The sequence below is a fragment of the Histomonas meleagridis genome (assembly GCF_020186115.1).
Source record: "Histomonas meleagridis strain 2922-C6/04-10x chromosome Unknown contig_41, whole genome shotgun sequence".
NCBI classification, from domain to species: domain Eukaryota; phylum Parabasalia; order Tritrichomonadida; family Dientamoebidae; genus Histomonas; species Histomonas meleagridis.
In genome coordinates this window covers 293,861-318,527 of record NW_027150885.1, presented here as the reverse complement: position 1 = coordinate 318,527, position 24,667 = coordinate 293,861, and the positions used below count along the sequence as shown (strand labels likewise).

At 29.5% G+C, this 24,667-nt stretch overlaps 4 protein-coding genes across 4 annotated transcripts; 3 read left to right on the top strand and 1 right to left on the bottom strand.

Annotated features, from left to right (window-relative positions):
- Nucleotides 1–5,232: 5,232 nt before the first annotated feature.
- GO595_006291 (cytoplasmic protein) lies at nt 5,233–6,372 on the top strand (the record flags this gene model as incomplete). The annotated part of the gene is made up of 1 exon (XM_067919627.1): nt 5,233–6,372. One exon carries the CDS (start codon nt 5,233–5,235, stop codon nt 6,370–6,372), a length of 1,140 nt encoding a protein of 379 aa, XP_067773606.1.
- A 448-nt stretch (nt 6,373–6,820) lies between these two features.
- On the bottom strand, nt 6,821–9,319 carry GO595_006290 (uncharacterized protein; the record flags this gene model as incomplete). Its single annotated transcript, XM_067919626.1, has 1 exon — nt 6,821–9,319. One exon carries the CDS (start codon nt 9,317–9,319, stop codon nt 6,821–6,823), a length of 2,499 nt encoding a protein of 832 aa, XP_067773605.1.
- A 3,590-nt stretch (nt 9,320–12,909) lies between these two features.
- On the top strand, nt 12,910–16,390 carry GO595_006289 (RNA-binding motif protein, X-linked 2; the record flags this gene model as incomplete). Its single annotated transcript, XM_067919625.1, has 2 exons — nt 12,910–15,797; nt 15,928–16,390. 2 exons carry the CDS (start codon nt 12,910–12,912, stop codon nt 16,388–16,390), a joined length of 3,351 nt encoding a protein of 1,116 aa, XP_067773604.1.
- A 1,596-nt stretch (nt 16,391–17,986) lies between these two features.
- GO595_006288 (SacI-like domain containing protein) lies at nt 17,987–24,487 on the top strand (the record flags this gene model as incomplete). Its single annotated transcript, XM_067919624.1, has 2 exons — nt 17,987–20,575; nt 21,860–24,487. 2 exons carry the CDS (start codon nt 17,987–17,989, stop codon nt 24,485–24,487), a joined length of 5,217 nt encoding a protein of 1,738 aa, XP_067773603.1.
- Between the last annotated feature and the right edge of the window lie 180 nt (nt 24,488–24,667).

Below are 24,667 nucleotides of genomic sequence, written 5' to 3'. Positions count from 1 at the left end.
ATTTCATAATGAAAGATTCCAAATGTTCGAATCAAGAACCAAATCATAATAAACAGTATGGAAATTTACTAATTTCATTACAACATATTATATTTGATCTAAAAGAATCAAATATAGATACTTCAGTTAAGTTAACTTTAGATCTTTTTGATGGAAATTATCCATATTCATTCTCTTTAACTATTTGTCAGTTGATATATTTTTCATTTATGTCACAGCAAAAAAATGTTAATATATATTTAAGTTATTTGAAATTATTTGATTCAAAAGAAATATATTCCCATAAATTAAAAAATATTTTCATACAATTACTTCTACACTTTAAGTCACAAGAATCATATTATCTTCTTGAAATGATGATTGAGCAAAAATTAGCAGATCCAATAATTTTTCATGATTCTAAAGATTTATATTTTGCACAACATATGACAAATACAGAAATAGCTCAAACCAAATTCAAAAATAAATTTTGGAAAAAATTCTTTGAAAATATTGAAGAGCTTCAAAAAGAAGATTGGAAACTACAGAAAAAACTTGTTAAAGATGGTGTTAATCCAAATGAAATTGTAAATGTAATACGAAATGATGAAATAGAAAAACTTCAAGAAATATCATCGAAAACAAATTTTGATTTTAATCAAATAATTGAACCATCGCTTTATGAAAAGTGTACAATGATTAATCAAAATGATGTTTCCCTTATTGATTACGCAGCATTTTTTGGATCAATAAAATGTTTTAAATTTTTAATGTTAAATGGTTCAAATTTAATAAGTATTGGGAAATATGCTGTTGCAGGTGGAAATCTCGAAATTATTCATTTATGTGAACAAAATCATTCACTATTTAAAGATGCATATGAAACAGCAATTGAGTATCATCAAAATAATGTCTTTCATTATCTTTATGAAAATAAAATCATTGAAATTGATGACTTAACTGAATTAGGAAAAAAATGTGTAATATATAATAATTATGAAATTTTTTCATTTTTGGAAGATGAAAAAATGATTATTACTAATGAACTCTTTGAAACATTTGCTAAATGCGGAAATTTATATTTAATAAAACATTTTACAAATGGTCAAATTAATGAAAAATTATTCTTTTTAGCAATCGAATCTGGAAATTATGAACTTGTAAAATATATACAAGAAAATGGAAAAATCGATTTAAATAAGATTTATGTTTTATTTTTAATTTTGATATTTGTAACAATTATTTGGTGATTTAACATTTTTATTGGCGTTTCTTCATATTATTTCTAACCCCTCTTATGTTTGCTATAGAAAAGAATCAACTTGAAGTAGTTAGAATACTTCTTGATTTAAATGTTATTGATATAAATGCAAAAAGTATTTTTTTATTTTATTTAAATATTTCTTAAATCATTCCCAATTTTAATATAAAATTTAAAGTTTTTGTAAATTATTTAGTACAGCACTTATGATAGCATGCAAAGGCAATAATATCGAAATTGTTAAATTAATTCTTGATCAAAAAGGAATTAATATAAATGAACAAGATATAAATTTAAAGTTTTTGATATTATATCAATACATTTTGGATTTCATTATAAATCATGGAATTTATTTAAAATTTTTCATACAGCACTTATGGAAGCTTGTTCACATCATCATCCCGAAATTGTAGAATTACTTTTAAATCAAAAAGGTATAAAAGTTAATATGAAAGATAATTATAAATTTTATTTAATGTTTATTAATTTATTTTTCTGTTCCTTAAGTTTGTTTAGTATTTATTCAAAACTTTTTTTACTGAATTAATCTATGCTTGTAGATCTGGAGATACTGAATCAGTAAAATTACTTCTAAAACATAAAGAAGTTGATATTAATGCTAAAAATATAAAATAATTATTTTTTAGTGTTTATTTCAATAATTTTTAATTTAAAAAGGTTTTTTGGAATTTCCTTAAATAATTTAGAACATCTCTTATGTTTGCTTGTCAAAATGGATTTAAAGAAATTACTGAAATTCTTCTAAAACAAGAAGGAATTGATGTGAATGCTAAAAATATTTATTTGTTTTATGTAGTATTAATATATAAGATTTTATGTTTATTTCTATAAAAACAAATATATTTAATATGTTTGAAACTGCTCTTATTCATGCATGCTCAAATGGTTATTTAGAAAATGTAAAATTACTTGTAAAACATAAAGATATTGATATTAATATAAAAAATGTTTTATTTTATTTCCTGGATTTTTATCATATAATTTTGTATATTCAATAAATATTGGGAATTTGATTAATTTAATTGACACAGCACTTATATGTTCATGTAAAAATAGTCATTATGAAATTATTAAATTGCTACTTGAACAAGAAAGTATAGATGTTAATCTTAAAAATGTTTATTTGTTTTGTAAAATATTTATTTTTTTAAAATGAAGTAAATAAATAACTTTTGGAATTTATTCATATGATATAAATCAGCACTTATCATTACAACATATTTAGATAACAAAGAAATTATTAAATTATTACTCAAACATGAAAATATTGATGTTAATTCTAAAAATATACAACCATATTATTTAATATTTCTTTTAACAAATTGATATTCATAAATAATATTTGGATTTTTTTCTAGTTTTATAAAACTGCACTGATTATAGCATCAAAACTATCATTTATTGAAATTGTTAAATTGCTTATTACACATCGAAAAATTGATATAAATGAGAAAGATGATTACTTGTTATATAAATAATTTGTTTAAATAATTTGATTTCTCAAAATAAAATTTGGAATTTTAAAAAAAAATTTATAAGACAGCACTTATTTATGCATCTGCTAAAGGTTCTGTTGAAATTGTTAAATTGCTTCTTAAACAAAAAGATATTGATTGCAACATTAAAGATGTTTATTTATTATATTGAATCTTAATTCCAATAATATAGTGTTTTAAAATAACATTTGGAAATTAATTCATATATTTAAAACAGCAGTTAATTATGCAACTTCAAACGATCACATGGAAATAACCAAATTACTACTTGAGCAAAAAGAAAAGAATGTGAATTCAAAGGATCTTTAGTATATATATAAAATATATCAATAATGACAAATAATTTTTTCTTTCTCTAAGTAAAAACATTTTTATTAAGTTGGATTGAAAAAAAAATAAAAAAACGACACGAACCAGATTCGAACTGATGCGGGACAAGCCCATGGGGACTCTAATCCCACGCCTTAACCACTCGGCCATCGTGTCCTCTAATTTCTTTTTTTTGGATAGCATTAACTATATTACCAAGTAATTTGTTGGAATTAACGTTGCTTTGTATAATTTAAATGAAGAAAAAAGAACCAAATAATTTTCCAAAGCAGCAGATACATATTAATTTGAGTAATGGTTACAAAGGATCAGCTTTTGATGAAATCGAAAAGGCACAGAATTTTTTTATGAATAATGAATATCAAAAATCAATTGATATATATATCCATTTAATTGGCAGTATAGAGCCATCACTCGTAATTTCAATGTTTAACAAACCTAATTTGCACAGTCATCTTATTAATTTTTTAATTGCATTACACAAAGAAGGTTATGCAAATTCTCTTCACACTGAACTTTTATTTAACCTATTTATACAGTGTCAAGCAATTGATAAACTTTCAAATTTCATCCAATATACTCAGAATGCATATTCACAAAAGCATCTCAAACAACAAAAAGGCCAACCTCGGAATCCCAGCAATGATTACTCCAAGTTTATTCAAAACTTTGATTGTGATATAGCAATTGATATTTTACAAAAGAATGGAATGTCCAATGAAGCACATCTTCTCACTCAAGCTTCAGGTGCGTCGATGGTCACAGTCAATAATTTACTTCAACAACGAAAATATGTTGATGCAGCCACATTAATTTTTGATCATTTCGATGAGCCCATTGGCTTTAAGATGCTAAAAAAGCACGGAAAGCTCATCCTTAAATCGGATTCCAATGCCGGTAAAATCATTGAGCAAGCCGCCATTTTAATATGGACTACGTGTAAGCAAAACGATGACTATGAAATGATCAAATTGTTTTGGGGATTACCGAATCATTGTTATCGCTTTCTTAAGAGTATTATTCATCAAAACCCTACTGTTTTATTTGTTAACACATTAATTTCTTTACTTATTCCTAATCCCAAATCCACAAACGAATCATTTTTTGGGAATCCAACTATAGCTAATTCTGAGTATGCGTTAAGTTTAATGTCGAATGAGAAACTTGTTTATAATATTGATTATATTTTTTGTGTTTGTGCTGATGCGCATTTTTTACGTGGAATTGCATATCTTTTAACTAAAGAAAATAAAGTTAATGAAGCAATTTCATTATTTTTAGATGAGAAAGCGTTTAATGATATGAATAAATGGATATTAAATGATAATGTAACAATAAATGCAAATAATTATATAAATATAATAAATTATTTCATGAAAAAAGAAAATATTCATTTGGTTGAATCGAATGAAGATGTAAAAATGATTTTAAAAACTTCAATTTTAGGATGCGGCTCTTCGATATCTTTGGCTTGGATTGATTCGACATTAAATAAATATATTGGGGAAAATGTTAATTTGATTCCTTATGACTATAAAAATAAGGCAAGAATTATTAGTAATGTGAATGATGATGAAGAAAATAAAATTTGCGCAAAATGTAACAAAATATTGAAAAATAATTTTCATTTGTTTAAATGTAAACATGCTTTTCATTTCGCATGTACGTGTTATAATAATTCGGGTGAAAATTATTGTTCAATTTGTAACCCAAATGGAATAACAGATGATTCATTAATTGATGTAATCGAAAAGTTGAATAACTATGAGTAAAATGTTATATGTAACTATAAAATTATTATGTTTTAATATTCTTGTGACATTTAAACATCATTTTAATACACATGTTAATTTGATAATATTTTAAATCAGATGTTATTTTCGAATTCTATTAAATTTTTGTTCACATGATTTGATTTTAAACTTGGTAATTGATATACTGATAATAAAATTAATATCTTGTTTAGGCATTTTCATAAAACAATATCTTTTTAGTTAAAATTTCGTAATTCTTGTGGAATATAAAAAATTTGTCATCTCGAAAGAAGACGTTTATTCATCAGAATCATAAACGTGCGGTCATTCAAATCCACTTTTGAATCGTTTTTCTGAATAACCGTTTACATGAGTGAGTTCACATTTTTCCATGAGTTCCGTTCCACAAGAAGTTGTTGATGCAATTAAAAATCTTCAAGCTGCACACTATAAAGAAATAGATCAGTGCATGTCTTCTGCTATCCAAGCTATACAAAAACATATTACCTCATCCAATCTTACAAATATTATGAAATATTTAACAGTTGAAGCAAGGCAAGGAGAAAAATTATACGTCAGAATAATTCGGGCTATCTCTGCAAACAAAGAATTAATACCTGCTTTTTTTGAGTTTTGTTCAAATTTTGATCAACATTTTGGTCAAGATCCGCCTGGTATTGACTATATGTACCTTGCAAAAGGTATTTCTGTGTGTGAGCTCCGAAAAGAATACCTCCAAACTCTTGAAGGAAAAACTCTTAATGATTATCAAATTTATTTTATTAACGAAATAAATTGTGATGATATTCTTCCCGAATTCCCCGGTATTTTTGCCCAATGTAGTAACAAAATCTCACATCTTGAATCACTAATTGAAAAGTCCAGAAAAAATTGTTATTTTCCTGTTGTTGAAGAACGTGACAGTACCAATCCTCGCGACAGCAAATTTGGTGGTCGTGCGCCATATTTACCAAACGATGGACCGAGTTGCAAGAAATGTGGTGAACAATTAGATCTCATTTTTTCACTCTATATCAAGTCATTACCCGAAGAAATTCAACAGTATTTCCCAGAGGATGAACGAGAATCAGTTTTAGTTGGAAATAATTGTTCTGATGGTGATGTTCCGTGTGCATATCTTTATCGTAAGGACGAAATTGATAATCTTCTATACACAAACGAAGAATCAAACTTTAATGAGCATCGCGTTGTCGTTGGCTGGGAAAAATCGTCAATGGTTGTAACAAGTGATGAAGAATTTCAAAAAGTTTATCCGGATTTGTCAAAGTGGGACTATTTACTCGTTGGAAGTATTATCGATGATGCTGAAGAAAGAGGCGGAGGAACTTATTTGGGTGGTTATCCTGTATTTGTTCAAAGTGATGAACAACCGGAAGGAACTGTGCTGTTGCTTGAAATGGATGAGTCTGAAGCATCCACGAATATTTGGGGCGACTGTGGGACTGCGCAGGTTTGGATGAAAACTGGCAGCGATTTTGGCGAGTTCGAAGTGACATGGGCGTGCGGTTAAATCTGGACAGTTAATTTCAAGTAAAGAAAAATGCATTAGCATTATCCAATTGGATCTATTGAGTAATGAAATGTTTTGAGTTTAATGGGAGAAAGAAAGAAGCGAATGATTTGGTATCAATGAATTATACACATTTTGACTATCGAAGAATAACATTTTGCAACTAACAAATTACAGGTACAAGAAAAAGGGCCGCAGCCAAATAAACTCAGAAAAACTTAACAATTTTGTTTGCTTCTTAACGGTCGAATATCCTACAACACAAAATGCACTTTTATATCAATTTTCTTAACTTATTTTGTTTCCATGTTCTCTTAATCAGTTACAAGTCGATGTGTTTAATTCCAATGAATGACTTCGATATCTTTAACAAATTGTACATAAGTTTGACAAAAGAATTCCAAACATTTAAAATTCCGATTGAAATATTTATTACTTAATAATTACTTTAATTTCCGAATATTTTTGACAACAGTTCAATTCCATTATAATCAGAATGCGCCTTAAACAAAGATCCGTCTCTATTCTCCTCGAATTCCCTAATGTATAATGTTCTTATGTTAGACACGATATAACTGTACAAAACGAATGCGACTTCATCAGCCAAATTACACGCCGCAACCAAACGCGGAAAGTTATTACAAAACGGAGCCTTAAGTGATGAATTACACTTCAAGACATTCATCGAATAAAGATTTTCCATAACTTTTCGTACGGAAATCACCAAATTCCATTCAGAAAAATCTGGATTTTCGGAATAGACTTCTGCTGGCGACTCATTAAATATAACAAGTGCAAAGCTATTTGTCGGATCAAATCGTTCTGCTGTTGCCTTATCGAAATGAAGTTTGCTACAATATAAAAACCTAAACAAAGCTGTGTCATAATAAGACACTGAAAAAGTGGGAACGAGACCGTTAACGGCAGGTTGCTTACGCAAAAAGTGACCGAGATTTGATATGAATTCGTTAAAACCGTCGGATGATGACTTTTCGCAAAAGAGTTCGTTCGAATTTGATGTCAAACGCGTCATTGATATTACGTATTGCATTCTTCCGATGCTTTGTTCGTAATCCTTCAGTTGCGCAATTGAAGCGTTATCTAAAGGTGTTATATTATATTGATTCGATTGTGTAAATAGTCCAAAAGCTGAAAGGAGATAAAATGTATCTCTTTTTCGTGTTCGTTGAGCAATAGGTTTATACGGAGTGAAGGGATTATCTGCGGATGGGGAAATGGACAATGGAGAAGGCTCATCGATTCTTAATGGCGCATTTGGGATTGGCGAAAGGCGATAAGCGGACATCGACAATCTGTTTCTGCATACGATGATTGCGTTTTCATCATCGATGAATTCGCTTGAAATTATTGTTGAATTAAATCTGTAATAATCTTTTTGTCGAGGAAGAATTGCTTCGATATCAGATGCATTAAGTTGATAACGAAGTGGGAAAGCGATTATGTTTTGGAGCTGCTGACGAAGTAATGAATCCTCAAGGTTATGTACGAAGTCATTAATTATTGAAATACATTGTTCATCTTTACGAATCGCTTCGACATATGTTAAGATTTCGATTAACATTAACGCTAAAAATGTGTACATTTCGGGAGATACTTTTTCGATTAAATGAGATATTAAATTTGGGGTAACAAATGATGGAAATACATGCGCGGCAAAGCCAAGTAATAAAATGATTTCAGGCGAATGTTGACGTGTTAATAAGTTAACAAATACTGATTGATAATCTGAATGCTTTGTAAATAAAGTGATATAAAGTAAATGATAATAATTCGATGATTCATGTATTATCTTTGAGAACATTAATTGGAAAAATTCCTTTTTCCCGTAATTATTAAAATAATTTAAATTTAATAACTCACATAAATTACAACATAATAAATCCATCTCAAGTGAGGTGAAATCAATGTCACTTGTAGTTCCAATAGCTGAGATAGAATCACCAGAAAATGTTAGTACAAATTCTGGCCTCGAAAAGATAACATGCGAAAAATAGCGAATGATGTTCGTAACGGACGCCGGACGGTTTTTCAGAAGTTCTTTGCGAATTGAATTGGCAAAAATTTGAAGCCACTTAGAGCCAGGAATAGCCTTTCCCTGTCCAAAAAGATCAAATAAGTCCTTGTAGAATTCAGGAAGGAGGTGATCAAATGGAAAAACAGCATCACCAAAAGAACTAAGAATTGTATCAATGGGCATAAGAAATCGAAAGAGACCAACTTGAGCGGTTTGGAACGAACGAATTATACTAAACAAACAATGGCTTCGAACATCTTGCGTCATCTCTCGATTTAACATTGTTTTAAGAAGAAGTAACGCAAATTCTTTTGGTGCTGGATTTTCTCTGCTCCAAACTCCTGATGCATAAAGACCATTTGTACCTGGGGTTTTGAATATTGCAATAGAAAAAAGAATTCCAACAAAATCTTCCCAATATTTATCAATTGGTTTTTCGGAAAGGAGTTGCAACGCCTTAGGGGTTTGAAGACCTGAACATAAAAAAACATGCATTGAAAGTTCAAGCATCTTTTGCTTCCCTTTTCCAGCAAATGTAACAAACTTAGGAAGGATTCTCATTAAAAGATCCCATGTTGAAGGTTCTAATGGGAATGGAGGTGAATAAATAATACGGGAAAATAATTCTGAAACTTCTGTTACTGAAATTCTTCCTTTTCCTGAAACTTCGGCAAAAATAGCTTGTATTGTTTTTCTTAGATATTCATTTCGGACAGAATCAGAATTTCCATATGTTACTTTTCCTGTAAACCACATTTTTATTGATTCTATTGATTTCAAAAGAAGAGCTTCATTAGAGTTTACGATTGCGTCATCCCAAGCGCCATATATTTTTTCAAGCATTGGTATGGCTGATGTTGTTCCAGATCTTGGTTTTGTTTTCGATTCGATTTTTGGAAGCTTTTGTTCCATCTGCTCAAAAAATGTTCCAAAAAACCGTTTGTTTACAGCCGTAGACGGCCGATAACGTCGGTTTGATTATTGTCACTTTTGCCTCTTCCAAAAACGTCAGGTACCCCCATTAACCGTTCATCCAGCTAATAAATATCATATGGATGGCTCAAGTAATACAATTATGTATATACAGATATTTTCAATTCACATATATAATTTTACTATACTATTCAAAGCAAATTTATGATATTAATTTTACTTAATCATCTTCAACTTATATAATGTTAATTGAAAAATAAAATTTTTTCTAAAGAAGATTTTAATGGATAGAAGAAATATGCGCAAAATTATGAAAAACATTATATCAAAAAATGGTTAATAAATGTGAAGTCTATACCAAGTTTAAGTGATTTTGCCATCAGTATAAATTTTAAATAAAACAAATAAATATCTTTAGCATTAACATCAATTCCTTTTTGTTCAAGTAGTAATTTAACTATTTCTATTATAATATTTACAGATGCTGAAATTACATATATGGATCTTATTGTCATAACGATTTTGTTCGTTTATTAAGACAAAATATATACCATAAAAGAGAATCAATTCATATTTTAAATATTATAACAAGCATTTAAACATGATTTTGAGAGATTAACTATAACCCTACTAGTTATTGAATATTATTTATCATAACTACAATGCATCTTTATTTTGCATAATATCAAAGTGGTCAATCCTTTACCAAAAACTTAAAATTTGATTCCACAACTCACTGAAACAAAGTTATAACTAACAAATTACAATACATTTCTTTCAATTATTATTAAAAAAATTATTTTATTATTTATTGTTTAATCATTTTTGTAATTTTCATCATAATTGGGTCATTTTCCGCCAAATCGCATTTATTTCCAATTGTTTCGTTGATCAACTCGATCAATTCCTTATTTTGTATTTGCACAATATTCCCTATGTAATTAATATCTTTCACATTCTCATCGTCGTCACCTATGGAATTCTTTAATCTTTTCACAGTTATCAAATCACAAAACGCGTTTATGTTATCCACATCCAAACATTTCTTTCTAATAATATTTTCCAACTTTTCCAATTTTAATTTCATTTTGTCGATCACTTGCATTGGGCTTTGTTCCAATGCCTTTTTCAAATCATTTTCAGGCCACAACAAACATTTTATATTATTTGATTTCGACACGTTTTCTAATAATTTCATAATCGAATCTAAACTTCCATTTGAACCATCGAAAGCTATAGCCATTAATGACTTATGCATTAAAGTATTTAATATACTTAAACCTTCATCACCAAATTGTTGTCCACAGACGTCAATACATTTAATATCATTACTATTAATGAATTGCGTTAAAATAGGTAACAATTGTCCTTCGATATAATAATTATCATTTCCTTTAACCACAAATCGTTTTATTGGTTTTTCTTTAAGGAAATTCTTTAAGTTATTAATTGTCGATATTTCTTTATTACTTATACAATATGATAAATCTATATCAACAAGTTTTGGTTGATTCTTTAAAAAGACAAAGAACTCCGAAGAATTTTTATCATTAATTATGTTCGATCTCCATGAAATAGTTTCAATCGTTGGTAATTGTATTGATATAATTTGGCTATAAAAATCAATGAAGTTATCGCCTTCAAGTTGTATCCCATCCATAATTAATGCCTTTGGATATTCAGTAACATTTGTTAAGCTTTTGAATAATGATATTAATGAATTAACTGTGAAGTTACAGCCACTTAAGTCTAATGTATCAATACCTTTGAGAGATTGAAGTTGCGTTGTTTTAATTGGCTCATAAAAGCGACAATTCCGTATTTTGAGTTGTTTCAGTCCGGTTTTGTTTTGTGTCATAGTGGAAAGAATATGATTTGCACTAAATCCACTTGAACATATGTCTAATGTTTTGATGATCTTACCAAATGGTATAGTATCTGTGTTTAATAATTGTAAGATTAATGTTTCTAATGTTTTAGGCTCATTAATGTTACGGATATATATTTCATTTAAATAATTGAAACATTTCGATTTGTATATTGTGGTGAAGAATAATTTTAATGTTTCTTCATTAAATTCACATAAATCTAAATGGATACTATATATCATTCCTCGATATTTAGATAGATCTGTTATAAATGGTTTGAGTTGATCTAAATCTATAAAGTTACAGTTGTGTATAATGATATTGGTCAAACAAACACTTTCACTTGATGCAAAAAAAGTGACGGGACCGGAAAACGTTATATTTTCGAATCTGATCGTTTTTAAGTGTGTGCACTTGCTAAAGTATGGATGAAACTGTTTCGAAAATTCACTAAAATCAAGATTTTCGATGGAAATGCTAAATGATTGATTTTGATATATCATGCTTTCAAAAATGATGCTAATAAATGGAGTATTAAAAAGAGTGGAACCAATGGTAACGGTGTTCTGCTTTTCGCGATTCTCTTGGAAGATTTGGGCAAGAAATTGCGTGATATCAAACTTTTCTTGATTTGTTAAAAAATTAACAGAAAAAGCAATTATCCTGTCAATAAAAATGTTGTCTGTCTTGAAAACATAATCGTCGTTTTCGAATTTTTGTTGAATTTCCCCTTGAGAAAATTCAATTTTAATGCTTGTATTGAAAAGAGAACTATAAACCTCATTCACAATTGATGCCATCCTTACAGGAGCATTGTGGTATATTGTTAACTTTTCTCCTTCAATATCAAACGTAATTTTATTATCTTCAAGTTCTATTTTCTTTATTGATTTTAATGCTATCACTTTATTTATCTGATATCCTGCAAGCAGCTTTTTGTCAATGGTAATAAGTGCTGCTGATGTGATAAATAAAAATCGATTTTGATTTTGTTTACTAGCTTTATGAAGATTTTCATACAAAAGGACTTGGACCATCGGCAATTTAAAAAGAGGATGTAATTGATGAAGTTTTTTTTCTAAATTTTCATCCATTCCAAACTGCTGAACAGGTGACGCCATCCGTTTTAACGTCCGCCTTTATCCACTTTTTGAATTCATTTTATTCCAATCAACACAAAGCCCAAAAAAAAAAGACGATGAAAAAGTTTGTATCGTGTCGAAATAGAGACCAATCATTTGTATGCTTTACATCATGTAAATCAATGAAAAGTAGAAAGTGACATGCGAATTTTCTGTTGATAGATAATTTGTCAGTTTTTCAAAATCTATTAATGAAAACTATCTTCTAACTGTTTAATATTCCAATTTTTTTCCCTAAATGTGAATGTCTTTAAAATATATTGTCAGTATTATTACGATTTATTTTTTTAGAAAGCTTTCTTTTTTTACGAATTTTCATTTGAAAAAAGAATTCATGAAAACAATTTAAAAGCATTAAGTTTTCTTTTATCCAATAAATACTTCCATTGTGGTGAGTTAATTTTATTTAACAATATATCAACGTTGAGAAGAAAGGTGATTAAGTTTTATAAAATATTTCATTTGACTTGTGACCTGACAATTGAATCAATTTTGAACGTCAATGCGCTTTTCAATGAAATTCAATTTTTTTTATCTACCATTTGCCAATTTTCTAAAAATGACTTCAAACGACCTGGTTCTTTCACTTAGGGAAATATGCAATGAGAAATACCAGGTAGCAGATGTCATTCGTATATTACGTGCAATTGAAGCAGACTTGGTAGGTTTAGGATTACAATCAACATCTCTTAGAGAAATAACTCCTTATATACATAAATTGTATCAAATCAATAATTTAACTGTTCACGGATACTTGATAAAAATTATTACTGAATTAGAATTACTTTCATCAAAATCCATTATTGAAAAATTCAAATTTGATTTTTTGATCGCAGCTTCTTTAGACCAAAGACCACCAGATCCACAGCCGAAAGTTGATGAAGAAAAAAATTCTGCTTTTCGAATTGTTGCAATTCTTTTAAGAGTTAGAAAAAATTTACCAAAAGCAATTATAAAAGGTCTAGTTTCTCTTTATCAAACTCCAAAGCATACATACAAGCCATTAATATTGGCTTATTTTTATGAAGCATTTTTAGAATGTCCAAATTCACTTGTTGATACTCCAGAAGTACTTGACATATTAATTGAAGATATGACCACCAGTGGTAGTATGATCATGTCTTCTCTTCTTTCTTATTCAATTGAAAATTTTTATGGAATAATTTATCAAAATCATCTTATCTCACATATGATTTCTCCATTTGGTACATTCAGCTCTGATCCATCCAAGACAGAAAAAGCAGTTGAGCCTTTGGTTAATCTTTTTCAGACATGGCCAGGTCTCATGTTTGGATTTCAACAAGAATTATTTGCTGATCTTCTTCAATGTTTATCACATCAAACAGATTCTGTTGTCAAAATCTTTTCATCTCTTTTGAATCTTGTTCCATACGAGAATGTTCTTAACAGTTATATTGGACTTCTTCTTTATAATTTAACCAAACTTGGTCTTATCACACAACTCCAAAAAATATCTAAAAACCCATCTGTTTCAGCTCTATTAAACACTCTTCTTCCATACATAGCGCATGATACGAATACATTAGATTTAATTCCTATTGCAAATCATGAATCAAAAATCCTTCAACAAAAACATATCTCAATGGCATATCGACTTTCTCAATTTGCTAAAACAGAAAACGCACCACCGCCAACAGTAATTGGTTTTTCTCTCCAAGGCGATAATGAGTTAACATGGGACTTCACTGCGGTTTACAAAATTTTAAACGTAATTTTACCGTTAAATCAAGTTGAAGCCAAAAGCAAATCAGCAAAAGAACTTTATACCAAATTATTGGACTATTATTCAGGCCCATTCATCTCAAATAAGAACAGTAAGCCCACCTCAGTCAAATGTAATTGCTTAGTAGCACTTGTTAAGTTGCTTCTGAAGGATCAAATGGGATTAGTAACGTTAGAAAGTCATCCACTTTTTGTGAAGGCATTGACAGAGGTCGTTAAGGATTTTTCGGTTTTAATGAAAGCAAATTGGAGTTTTTATCGGTGCGTAGTCGAAATGATCGCATCACCAACCGGCGCTTCTTTCTTACAAAAAAATAAAATTGCAGAACTCCTTGAAGAGGCTACTAAGGAATGTACTGATCCTGCTGTTGCTAAGCAAATGTTAATGTATCTTAACATAACAGAAACAACACAAATCGGAATCACAATGTTTAATAATTTATTCCTCTCAAAGGTACCTGAAATACACAAACTAACATTGAAGGTAATTGAAAAACTTAACGAAACAAAACAAAATTTCGGAAGTAACATATTCCCGAAGATTGTTATCCCATTGATCAAATTCGAAAAAGAAAGTAACGAATTCATGGCACTTTTAACCGAAATTTTCAGAAAAGACAAAAAGTGCATAGAAACCGCCGCGGCCGATCAAGATGTACACAAAGCAATACAAAAGCAATCGCATCAAGTATATTCATTATTATTTAGTACTGAGACTGGACTTAAAGTTGGTGACGTTCAACCCGAAATTAAGTGGTGGCTTGGAAATGGAAATATTCAATATGTGAAATTATTTGATGAAGCTGTCGAAAAATCAACAAAATCTAAACCTGTTAAGTTCCCACCACATCTGTTCGGACAACTTTCTAAAACAAAAACAGGACTTAAGCAAATAATTCCACATATTCAAACAATTATTGGTCTTCTCGATTCGAAACAAATTACCGAAAAAAGAGCTGCACTTTATGCTCTTGGTCATTTTGCATCAAATCGCCATGCAAGTAAGTATGTCGAAAAATATGGAATTCTTGATAAGATATTTTCACTTGTCAAAAATTGTCATTCATATGTCCTTCGAGGTTCAGCAATCACATCCCTTTCCATGTTTTACCAAACTCGATATATTTCAGATATGCTTGAGAAAAATGGATGGACAAGATTTAAATTTGGAAATCATTCTGTAATTATCCCCAGAGACATTACAAGTTTATTTGAAAGTGTACCTAAAGTTGAACCGAAACTTCCATCAATCGGAGAAATTGAAGGTCAAGAAGCCATTACTCTTCTTATCAGAAAAATTTCCAGTCCAATCTCACAAAAACAAGCACGTGCTGAACTCCAAGAAATATATAAGAATGAGCCCAACAAACTTATTAACCCTGAGCTTGCTGTTTACTCAGCACAGCTCATGAGGGACTTCCTCATGCCCGCTGATAACCGTTATTTTCTTGTGAGGTTATTTGGCCGGGCATCACTAGTGAAGTTAACAGGTGAAATGAACCAAGCTGATGAAGCCAAAGCCGCAGTCATCAGAGCCAAAATCTTTTGTTTAGTGAAAAACGAAATGGATATTCCTTTAACAATGGTAAATATTCCTGTTCAACCATTGAATAAAATTTCAAAAGATAAAATTTGCAAAAATTGCCCTGAACAATTTGTTCAAGAAAGTCAATTTAAGGAGGCATTTGGCGTTGAAAAAGAGGAGTTTTATTCATTAACAGAAACGGAAATATTAAAAAAACGAATAAAGTTTATGTCATAATCGAAATAATTGAAAATCTTTTGACATTTTTTAAAATTGTGAGAAAATATTAGTCTGCTGAATGGTTTTTAGATCAAGAGAAATACAAAAATATCAGGAAATAGAACTACAAAGAGGTGTCTTTGGTGTGGCAGAATCATTCCATGGAGATTTCATGGGATGTCCTTGGATTATAGCAAGAAACTTAAATTATTCTTTATCAGAAGGAGACATCTGCACAATATTTGAACAATATGGAACCATAGTTGCAATGCAGTTAATAAGAGATAAAGATACAGGAACTTCAAAAGGCACAGCAATCATCGCATATGAAGATCCAAACTCAGCTATTTTAGCAGTAGACAATTTCAATGGAATTTCACTCTTGGGTCGAACAATTAATGTAGATCACTTAGATTATAAGCCAAATGAAAAATCTCGATTAACAGATCCTCGAACATTAACTCCAGCAAGACTCAGAGCAGACAAAGCTAATCTCTCTCGCCCTGTTTTTGATGAAGGCTCTGCTTCATCTACCGAATCCGATGATGAATAAGGAAATCAATTTTGTATCACATATATATTAAACATAAAATTACAAAAGTTATTATATTTATTATAAATTAATTTTTCTTTGATTTCTTTTTCTTATCAAATATATTTTGTCCCACTATAAAAGACACCAAAAACACAAAAATTGCACATATACAAGTGAATGTACATAAACATTTTCTCACATTCATTAACAAATACACTTGTAATCTCCAAAGAATTGCATTTGTTTGGCTACTCTTCTTCCAAACTTCGTCAAAATTATTTACAATTTCCATTACAGAGTTTTTGTCGAATTCGGAATCAAGTAATACACCTTTAATATGTTTATGGTCAAGTAAGAAATTACATTTTTGGCTGTTGCCACATAACATTAATGAAAGAAATCGACTTTTTGTAGAGTTAATAAATACTAATGGAAGTGTTCCTTGTAATTGTTTTGTTTGTGCATAATTTTCTTCATCGATTTCATCATTGACAGTAACAAAAGAAATACCACAATTATCATTAAACGTTTCGCTGAAAATTTTGTTTTTGTGTATTGAAATAAAGTCCATCAAATTTTCATATATGAAATCGCCTCGAAATGTGACATGCTGAAGTGTTGGTGGGACATAAACAAAAGAAATGAGAGGATAATGTGCAAACTTTTCATATAGTTCTCTATCAACTACAAAGCCAAATGTAATATCAGAGCCAATTAATGACTCAGCAATTTGTTCAAAAACAGGATACTTCTCTTCTAGATCACCTGCATTTTCACGTGAAACTAGAAGAAATAATGGAGATTCCTTGGAAAAAAATTGAATTTGATCAAGTGATTTGATTTCCATAATATTTTGGTTTTGTATATCATGTGCTAATTTCTTTAATGATTTAAAAGAGAAGTCTCGATCAATTTTGATGGTTGTTCGTTTTTCAGCAGGATACGATATAAATGTAAAACCAGGTTGTAGAGAAAACTTTGAACATATAGTAGGAGAATTAAAGCAGTCAATTGTTGCTGTTGCAATTGGTAATGTTTCTTGAGATCTTTGAAATTCATTAAATATTTGTAATTCTTTTGTATTACGATTCAAATAAGGAAATATGATAAAAGGATATTGAGAAGAATTTGTTACTCCACTAAACGCTTTTTTATAAAAATCAGGAACTATGAAACATATTGAAGAAAATAGAAACAACATTAAAAGTAAACTATAGAATTTTAATCGGCCTTCGAAAAAAATAAAAAACAAATTTCATCCGAAAAATTTCTCTTTATTTCACATTTTTTGGGAAATATCCTTTGTCAATATTTGTAATATGCTATGGTTTGCTTTTTCCCTTAAGCAAAAACAATTTTATTTCAATTTGCAAACATCAAATTTGAAGAAAAATGTCTATATAAGTATTTTTTGAAGTTTTATTTTTTTATTGAACAAATTATTTTTGATGCAACATATAAAATTGTCTTTATATTTATTATGTCTTCCAAAAAAAATATTTCATTTTACCACACAGTCAAATTCCGGTTGTTTCACAAAAATTTGAGTGTTTAAAATTGAATTTAAATTGAATTGGACTTTGGAATAAATATCAAACAAAAATGCGCACGACTATGGCGAATATCTTGTCAACCAATGGCGACCTGACTTATTTGGTTGTAAGTCCGGCAAACGACAAATTCACGTATGTTGTAACTTTTGATATTTTCGGAAATCCATTATATACTGGGGTACCTAACATTGACATTTTTCCAGATCATTCTACAGCTTTAAAGTGCTTCTTAGCAAAAGGTGCTAAAATAGATGTTCAAGGAGACGGAGTTATTGGAATGATGTATGTTGATAATTTTGTCGAAATTGCAATTGTCGATAAATCAGAACTCACAGGAATAATTCCAGGTGGCCACTATGTCAAAACTATTCGTCATGTAACATTTTACCAAATTCCAAAACAACATAATTACAAATCAGTTTTTGAAGATTTTCAACTCAACGATAATCATTACTTTTGTGATTCCTATGACATGACAAACCTATTTCCAGCAAATCAATCAGTTACACCAGATTCATCATTTATTTGGAATTCAAGTTGGAGACAAGCATTTCATATGCTTAGCATCCCACAATGCTGTATATATCTTATACAAGGTCTTGTGATGACATCAGAATTCAAAGAGTTCGGATTTTCAATTTCTTATGTCGTAAGACGATCAGTACTTAATCCTGGCACTAGATATGCTGGGCGTGGTCTAAATGGCATAAATGCTCCTGGCAATGAAGTTGAATGTGAACTTATTTTTGCAAAGAAAAACAGATTCTGGACAAAGTCATGGCGTCGTGGCTCTATTCCAATTCGTTGGAAGACCATTGTTTCATCCAAAGTATTTGCTAAGCATAAAGTCGAAACAAATTTCTTTGATGGAACTGCAGCATATTTCCGAAGTCTTCAAAAGCACTATGACAATCAAAACAAGAGTATTCCAATTCATTGTATTTCTCTTCTTGAAACATCCAAAGATCATTCCGAGAGTGAAATATATGAATTTTTCTATAAATCATTTGATCAACTTCGTGAAGTTGGTGTCAAAAACGTCGACCTTGTAAACTATGATCTCAACGAGCGACTTCAACTATATGAATTTGAAGAAGTTTTCAAAGATTTTATCTTCACCATTGACACTTTTGTGCAAAGCGACGGTTTTTCAAGTGGAATCATTCCGAACATTGTTGACTATCGGCAAAAAGGAATTATGCGCTTTAATTGTGCCGATTCACTTGATCGTACGAACATTGCCACCTTTTTCTTTGCAATTCTTGTTACATCGAATTGGTGTAAGCAACTTCATGTTGGGCTTTCGCCAACACCATCTAATTTACCTAATCGTCCTGACTTGGATATTCATCCGGACATATTAAATTTCTTAGTTTCAGCATTTTTAGAATCGGGCAATGTAATTTCAATGCTTTACACCAACACACCAGCGATCAAAACGAACATTTTTAGGTTTTTTCAACCATCTGTTAATAGTGCGAGTGATTCAAGTATTAGTGTTCGAAGGCGTGTTGAAAATATTGTATATGATCCACAACGTATGAAAGTTATATATTTATGGTTAAAGCAACCACAATTTACATGGTATCATCAAATTGATTCTAATCATTTATTTGTATTACAACCGAATAATGCAATAGAATGTATATTTGAAACAACACAAGAACGAATGTATGAATTTCCATCTATTTTTTCGGAGTTTACTGTCTGTTTTTTATGTCCATTTTATATTACGTCAATATTAACATATTTAACATCGACTAATCCAAATAAAATTGCAACACAAATTATATTAGAAGGAGGTAAAACACTTGATTCAATGCATTATCTAACAACTATAACTCTCCCTGAAGTCGAAGAAACAACATGGCTAAGGTTTAATATTATTAATAATAATGAGTTAAGTCTTCCTGAGCGTTATAATGATTATATTCGTTATTTAAGATTTAAAGTTGATGTACCATTTTCTTCATTTACAATTGGGACTATAAAATTTGAAGCGATTTCATTTTTCTCATGTCAACAATTTAAATATATTAAAAATCGCGAATGTAATTCAGAAGATGCACCATCCGTTGATAGTATGATCAAGAAGATTGATTCTAAAACGCAAAAATCAATGATGCAAATATTAGAGAATGAAATATATAAAGTAAATTATCAAATTAATGTTGAAGAATATAATGTTAGTGCAGTAAAACATTGTTTTAACCCTTGGCTAATCGATGCAGAATCACAATTAATGATTCATTCGCCACAAAAATGTTTGTTATGTCAAAAACAATTTAATGGAAAAGTTAAAATTTCGGCGCAATATAAACCATCTAAAATTTATCCAGGTTTAATTAAGGAATGTGATAAAGATGGGACATTTTTCACATGTAAGAAATGTTATGAATTCTCAAATCATATTTCATTAATGACAAATACTTTCGAACATGAAAATAAAGTAATGATGACATTACCTTTAAGTTTCGCTATAACTCCATCATTACAACAAAATTTACCGAAGCTAAAAGCAATTGGTACACATGGTTCTTTTGTGCCTGCGAACTCAAATAGTAATATATTACATCCTTCAAGTGAAGAAGTTACTATCGAAAAAGATGAAACTAAAGAATTTTTATATTACGTCGTTAATTCGGCTAGAGTCTGTCAAATTAAAGTTAAATCAAATTCATCAAATTTCGATTTATTAATTGATGACAAAATCATTGAAATGTCATTGTTTTTGCCTCCGAATATAAATATATTTAATTTCGAAGAATTACCAAAAAATAATACACTTCAGTTCAAAATTCATGCAAAAGAATTAATTAAAGTGGATGAAATCGAAACCGTTTATCGATATTTCCCTAGAGAAATAATGGCACCCACTTTTGCTAATGATTATATTTTTGAAGCTATTAAATTAATGCCTATATTGGGTACATATAAAGCGGAACTTAGAACACATAAATTCCCATTAAAAGATAAAAAGAAAATTACAAAAGTGATGATCGAAACGGTCGTCGACAGGGATACCCCAACGCCTTGTTCAATTTATTTGGCAATTTATAATGATAAAGAACTTGTGTTTCATCAACATTTAATATTACCAGAACCACAAGCAGGAAGAAGACTTTGGTATTCAGTAGGAAATCATGGAGTTGAAGGTAACCTTATTAATTTTTATTACTTGGATAAGAAGATGAATATTAAGCCACAAATAATTAGAATTGCATGTGTATAATAATAAAAATCGGATTTTTAATCGAAAATTTTTTTCAAACAAAATGAAAATGATGTGAGACCGTTAAAATAAAACGTAAGATAAAACCGTTTGACTTAAATTTATATTTTTTTATCTTCTGTTCTTGACTTTTATCTTTATTGAAAATAATATATTTAGATATAGAGGATATTGTTTATGCGATCAATACTTTAATGTGAAACCTTTTGGATCACGATCATATTTACGATCGAGTTTTGATTTCTGATAAGGTAACCGTTATTTTCATTAGATTATAAATTTTCATTAAAAATTGTGAGAATTTTAGTCCCAAGTCTTTTCAAAATTGTGCATACAAATATTTGTTATTATCCTTTTAACTTAAAAATTTTCCAAAAACTTATATATGCCATATCATTCACTTTGCTGTCTATAAAAATATGTTTTATTATATTTCTCCAATTTAGTTCCAATAAAGTCATGAGGAGGTTCCGGAATTATTCAATTTGAGAACATTTTTTTTTGAATGCATCAGACGGTTTTACTGAATTTGAATTTTATAGGGTTTATGGTTTACCACAAAAAGTGGATTTGTACGAAATTAAATTTAATTATTTGTTTGGAGCACCCCGATATTTGAATTAATTACCATAATTATCGATGTACGTTGCGGAGATCTCTGAGTTCGACATGCTATGCGAATTATTTTACCAATCAGGGGAGGAAGCTGATATGGCAAGAGAAAGAATCGCACAAATAGCTCAAGAACCGTTATCATTATTTATATTCCACAACTTCTTAGGAAACACTCAAAACGAAAAGACAAGATTCATTGTTTTGAATGTAATTGCTCAAAACATTCCAACACAATGGGAAACTTTAAGAGACATCCAAAAAGAAGCATTTAGAAAGTATTACTTCGACTTACTTGTTGAATGGCCTAAAACAGACATTAGCCCAACAATCCTTAGGCAACTAGATGTTGTAATAGTTCAAATTCTCTTTATGGAGTGGCCACATAATTGGCCAACTTTCATGAATGATTTAATTTTAAGTGTTGGATCACATGAAAATTCCATTCTTAACACAACATATTTTTTTGCGCTATTTTCCAAACAACTCCGAAACGCCCAACTTCTATCAGATCGAAAACAAGAATTAATTCAATCATTACATAAGAATTTCGAAACCATTTATAACTTCCTCAGCATTATTTTTGTACGATCACAAAGCGATATGTTACGAGCTGAAGCTTTACAAACATTAGGTGAATATCTTGAATGGGTAGATTTACGACTTATAGGTGTTGAAAAGATCTGCGACATGTTTTGTGACATCTTAGTTACACATAACAACTTTAGTTTACCAGCTTTAAAATGTTTAAACGCGATTGTATCACGTGAAAACGCAGGCGCCGATAAGCTTAAAACGTACATTTTTAATAAGTTTATTAAGACGGTTTCTCTCAATTTTGAATTATTGTCAGATCCTGAGTTAGTCCCATTATTTATCCGTATAGTTTCCAAGTTCATCTGTATGGATCGCTGTTCATTATTACCTAATGATTTATTAATTGAGTTAATGCTTGAATATACGAAGAATGTCACTGATGAATTATTTGTTATAGCTATTGATACATGGCATTATGTTACACAAGTCTTTATGTTAGAGACGTCATATTTACCATTTTCGCCACAACTTTTCTTACCATTACAATACACATTATGTTCACGCATGATACCTCCGCCAGAGTTTAATGGGGACAAACAATTGTTCGAGAAGATGTCTGAGACATTATTGTTATTATTTAAAGTGAATCATGATAACATATTACAATTACTCCTTGAGAAGATACGTAATCCACAAAGTATCGAAGAACTTTTACCATTTATATATTCCATTGGCTCAATCTCTGGCATTTGTACTATTGAAGAAGAGAACCAATTTCTCACAGAGATATTAAACATATTACTTAAGAATAGTAATGGTAATGAAGTTCTTACATTAAGTACATTATATTTAATATCACATTACCAACGATATTTATATAATCAAAAAGATTTGTTATTATTTTCATTGCAACAATTTTATCAATATTTCTTAAATGGTTCTGATGAAGCTCAAACTATAGCATTAAAAGTGTTTTATACATTAACGAAAAGTTGCGGAAAAATTATAGTCGATAATGGATTTGCGCAACCATTTTTCGAAAATATATCAGCAATATTAAGTCATATTTCACCTTATAATCATATATTGTATTATGTTAATATGATAAATATTGTGAAAACATGTAATAACCCACAAATCAAACAACAAATGATTATTATATTATTGAACTTCGCTTCTTCATATGAAATATTAACTGAGTTAATGCAAATTGTACCACAAACTGAACAATTACAAGTGGAAAAAATCATCTCAAATATTATGATACATTTCCCTGAATGTAAAGATCAAATTCAATTCCATGCTATTTATGAATTATTTAAAGCTTTTTTAAAGGTGTTTCCAAACACAAATTTATTGGATCAATTAATTCAAATGTTTTTCAATGAATTCGAAGTAACTCATTCATTTGAATCGTTTGACTGCTTTACAATACTGATTGAGAACGGAAACGTCGGTTTGATACCGATAGTATTCAATCGGTTGATACGGCCGACTTTTTCAGAGATATCGTCATCGTTCTCGGAGCACCCCGAACATCGTCTTTCATTTTATTCATTAATTAAGGCGATCTTTAAACATTTTAATATATTGGACAAAGATATCTTCACGGAGTTATTCAATTATACATTCTTCGGATTACAACATCCACAAAATAATATTTCTGAATTATCATTAAATTGTATTTCATCGATTATTGAAATTGTTGATAAGAGCGATGAAATCATTGAAGACTTTTATCAATCACTTTATGTCGAAATTATTTCATGTTTATTCACAACAATTTTTGATGGAATGCATTCGTTTTTGTTTTTACAAATCACACCAATAATTTCATATTTGATACAATTAGTCATTATCCAACGAATCCAATTCATTCATGTTGAAGATTTAGAACAAATTATCTTCCAAAAAATGAACGATCTATTTCCTAATCGTGAGAAAGGATTAATATTTACATTTGTTAAATCATTAATTAATAATTCACAAAACATTACAATATTTAGACAAATATTTAATAACTTTTTGGTCACAATAAAACAAGTGACTGCTGATCAAATCGATGCTGAAATGGCAATAAGTTTCGGACTGGAAAAGAATGGTTTGGACCTAATAAATGAACCAGCAGAAGAATACTCTTCAATGATTTTGGAGAGTGAGGCTGAACTCGAAGAGATTTGAATCTCTGAGATTGTTTATAAAAATTCGGATTTTTGTTTGTTTGCTTCAGCAAATACATTTTCGATGTTTTGTTGAAGTAAATTTTTTTTTCGTTTTCTTTTGTTGGAACATTTGAATGTATTTGTGAAATTATTCATTGAAATGATAAGTAAAGAAAATAAAACATAAAAAAATGATTTT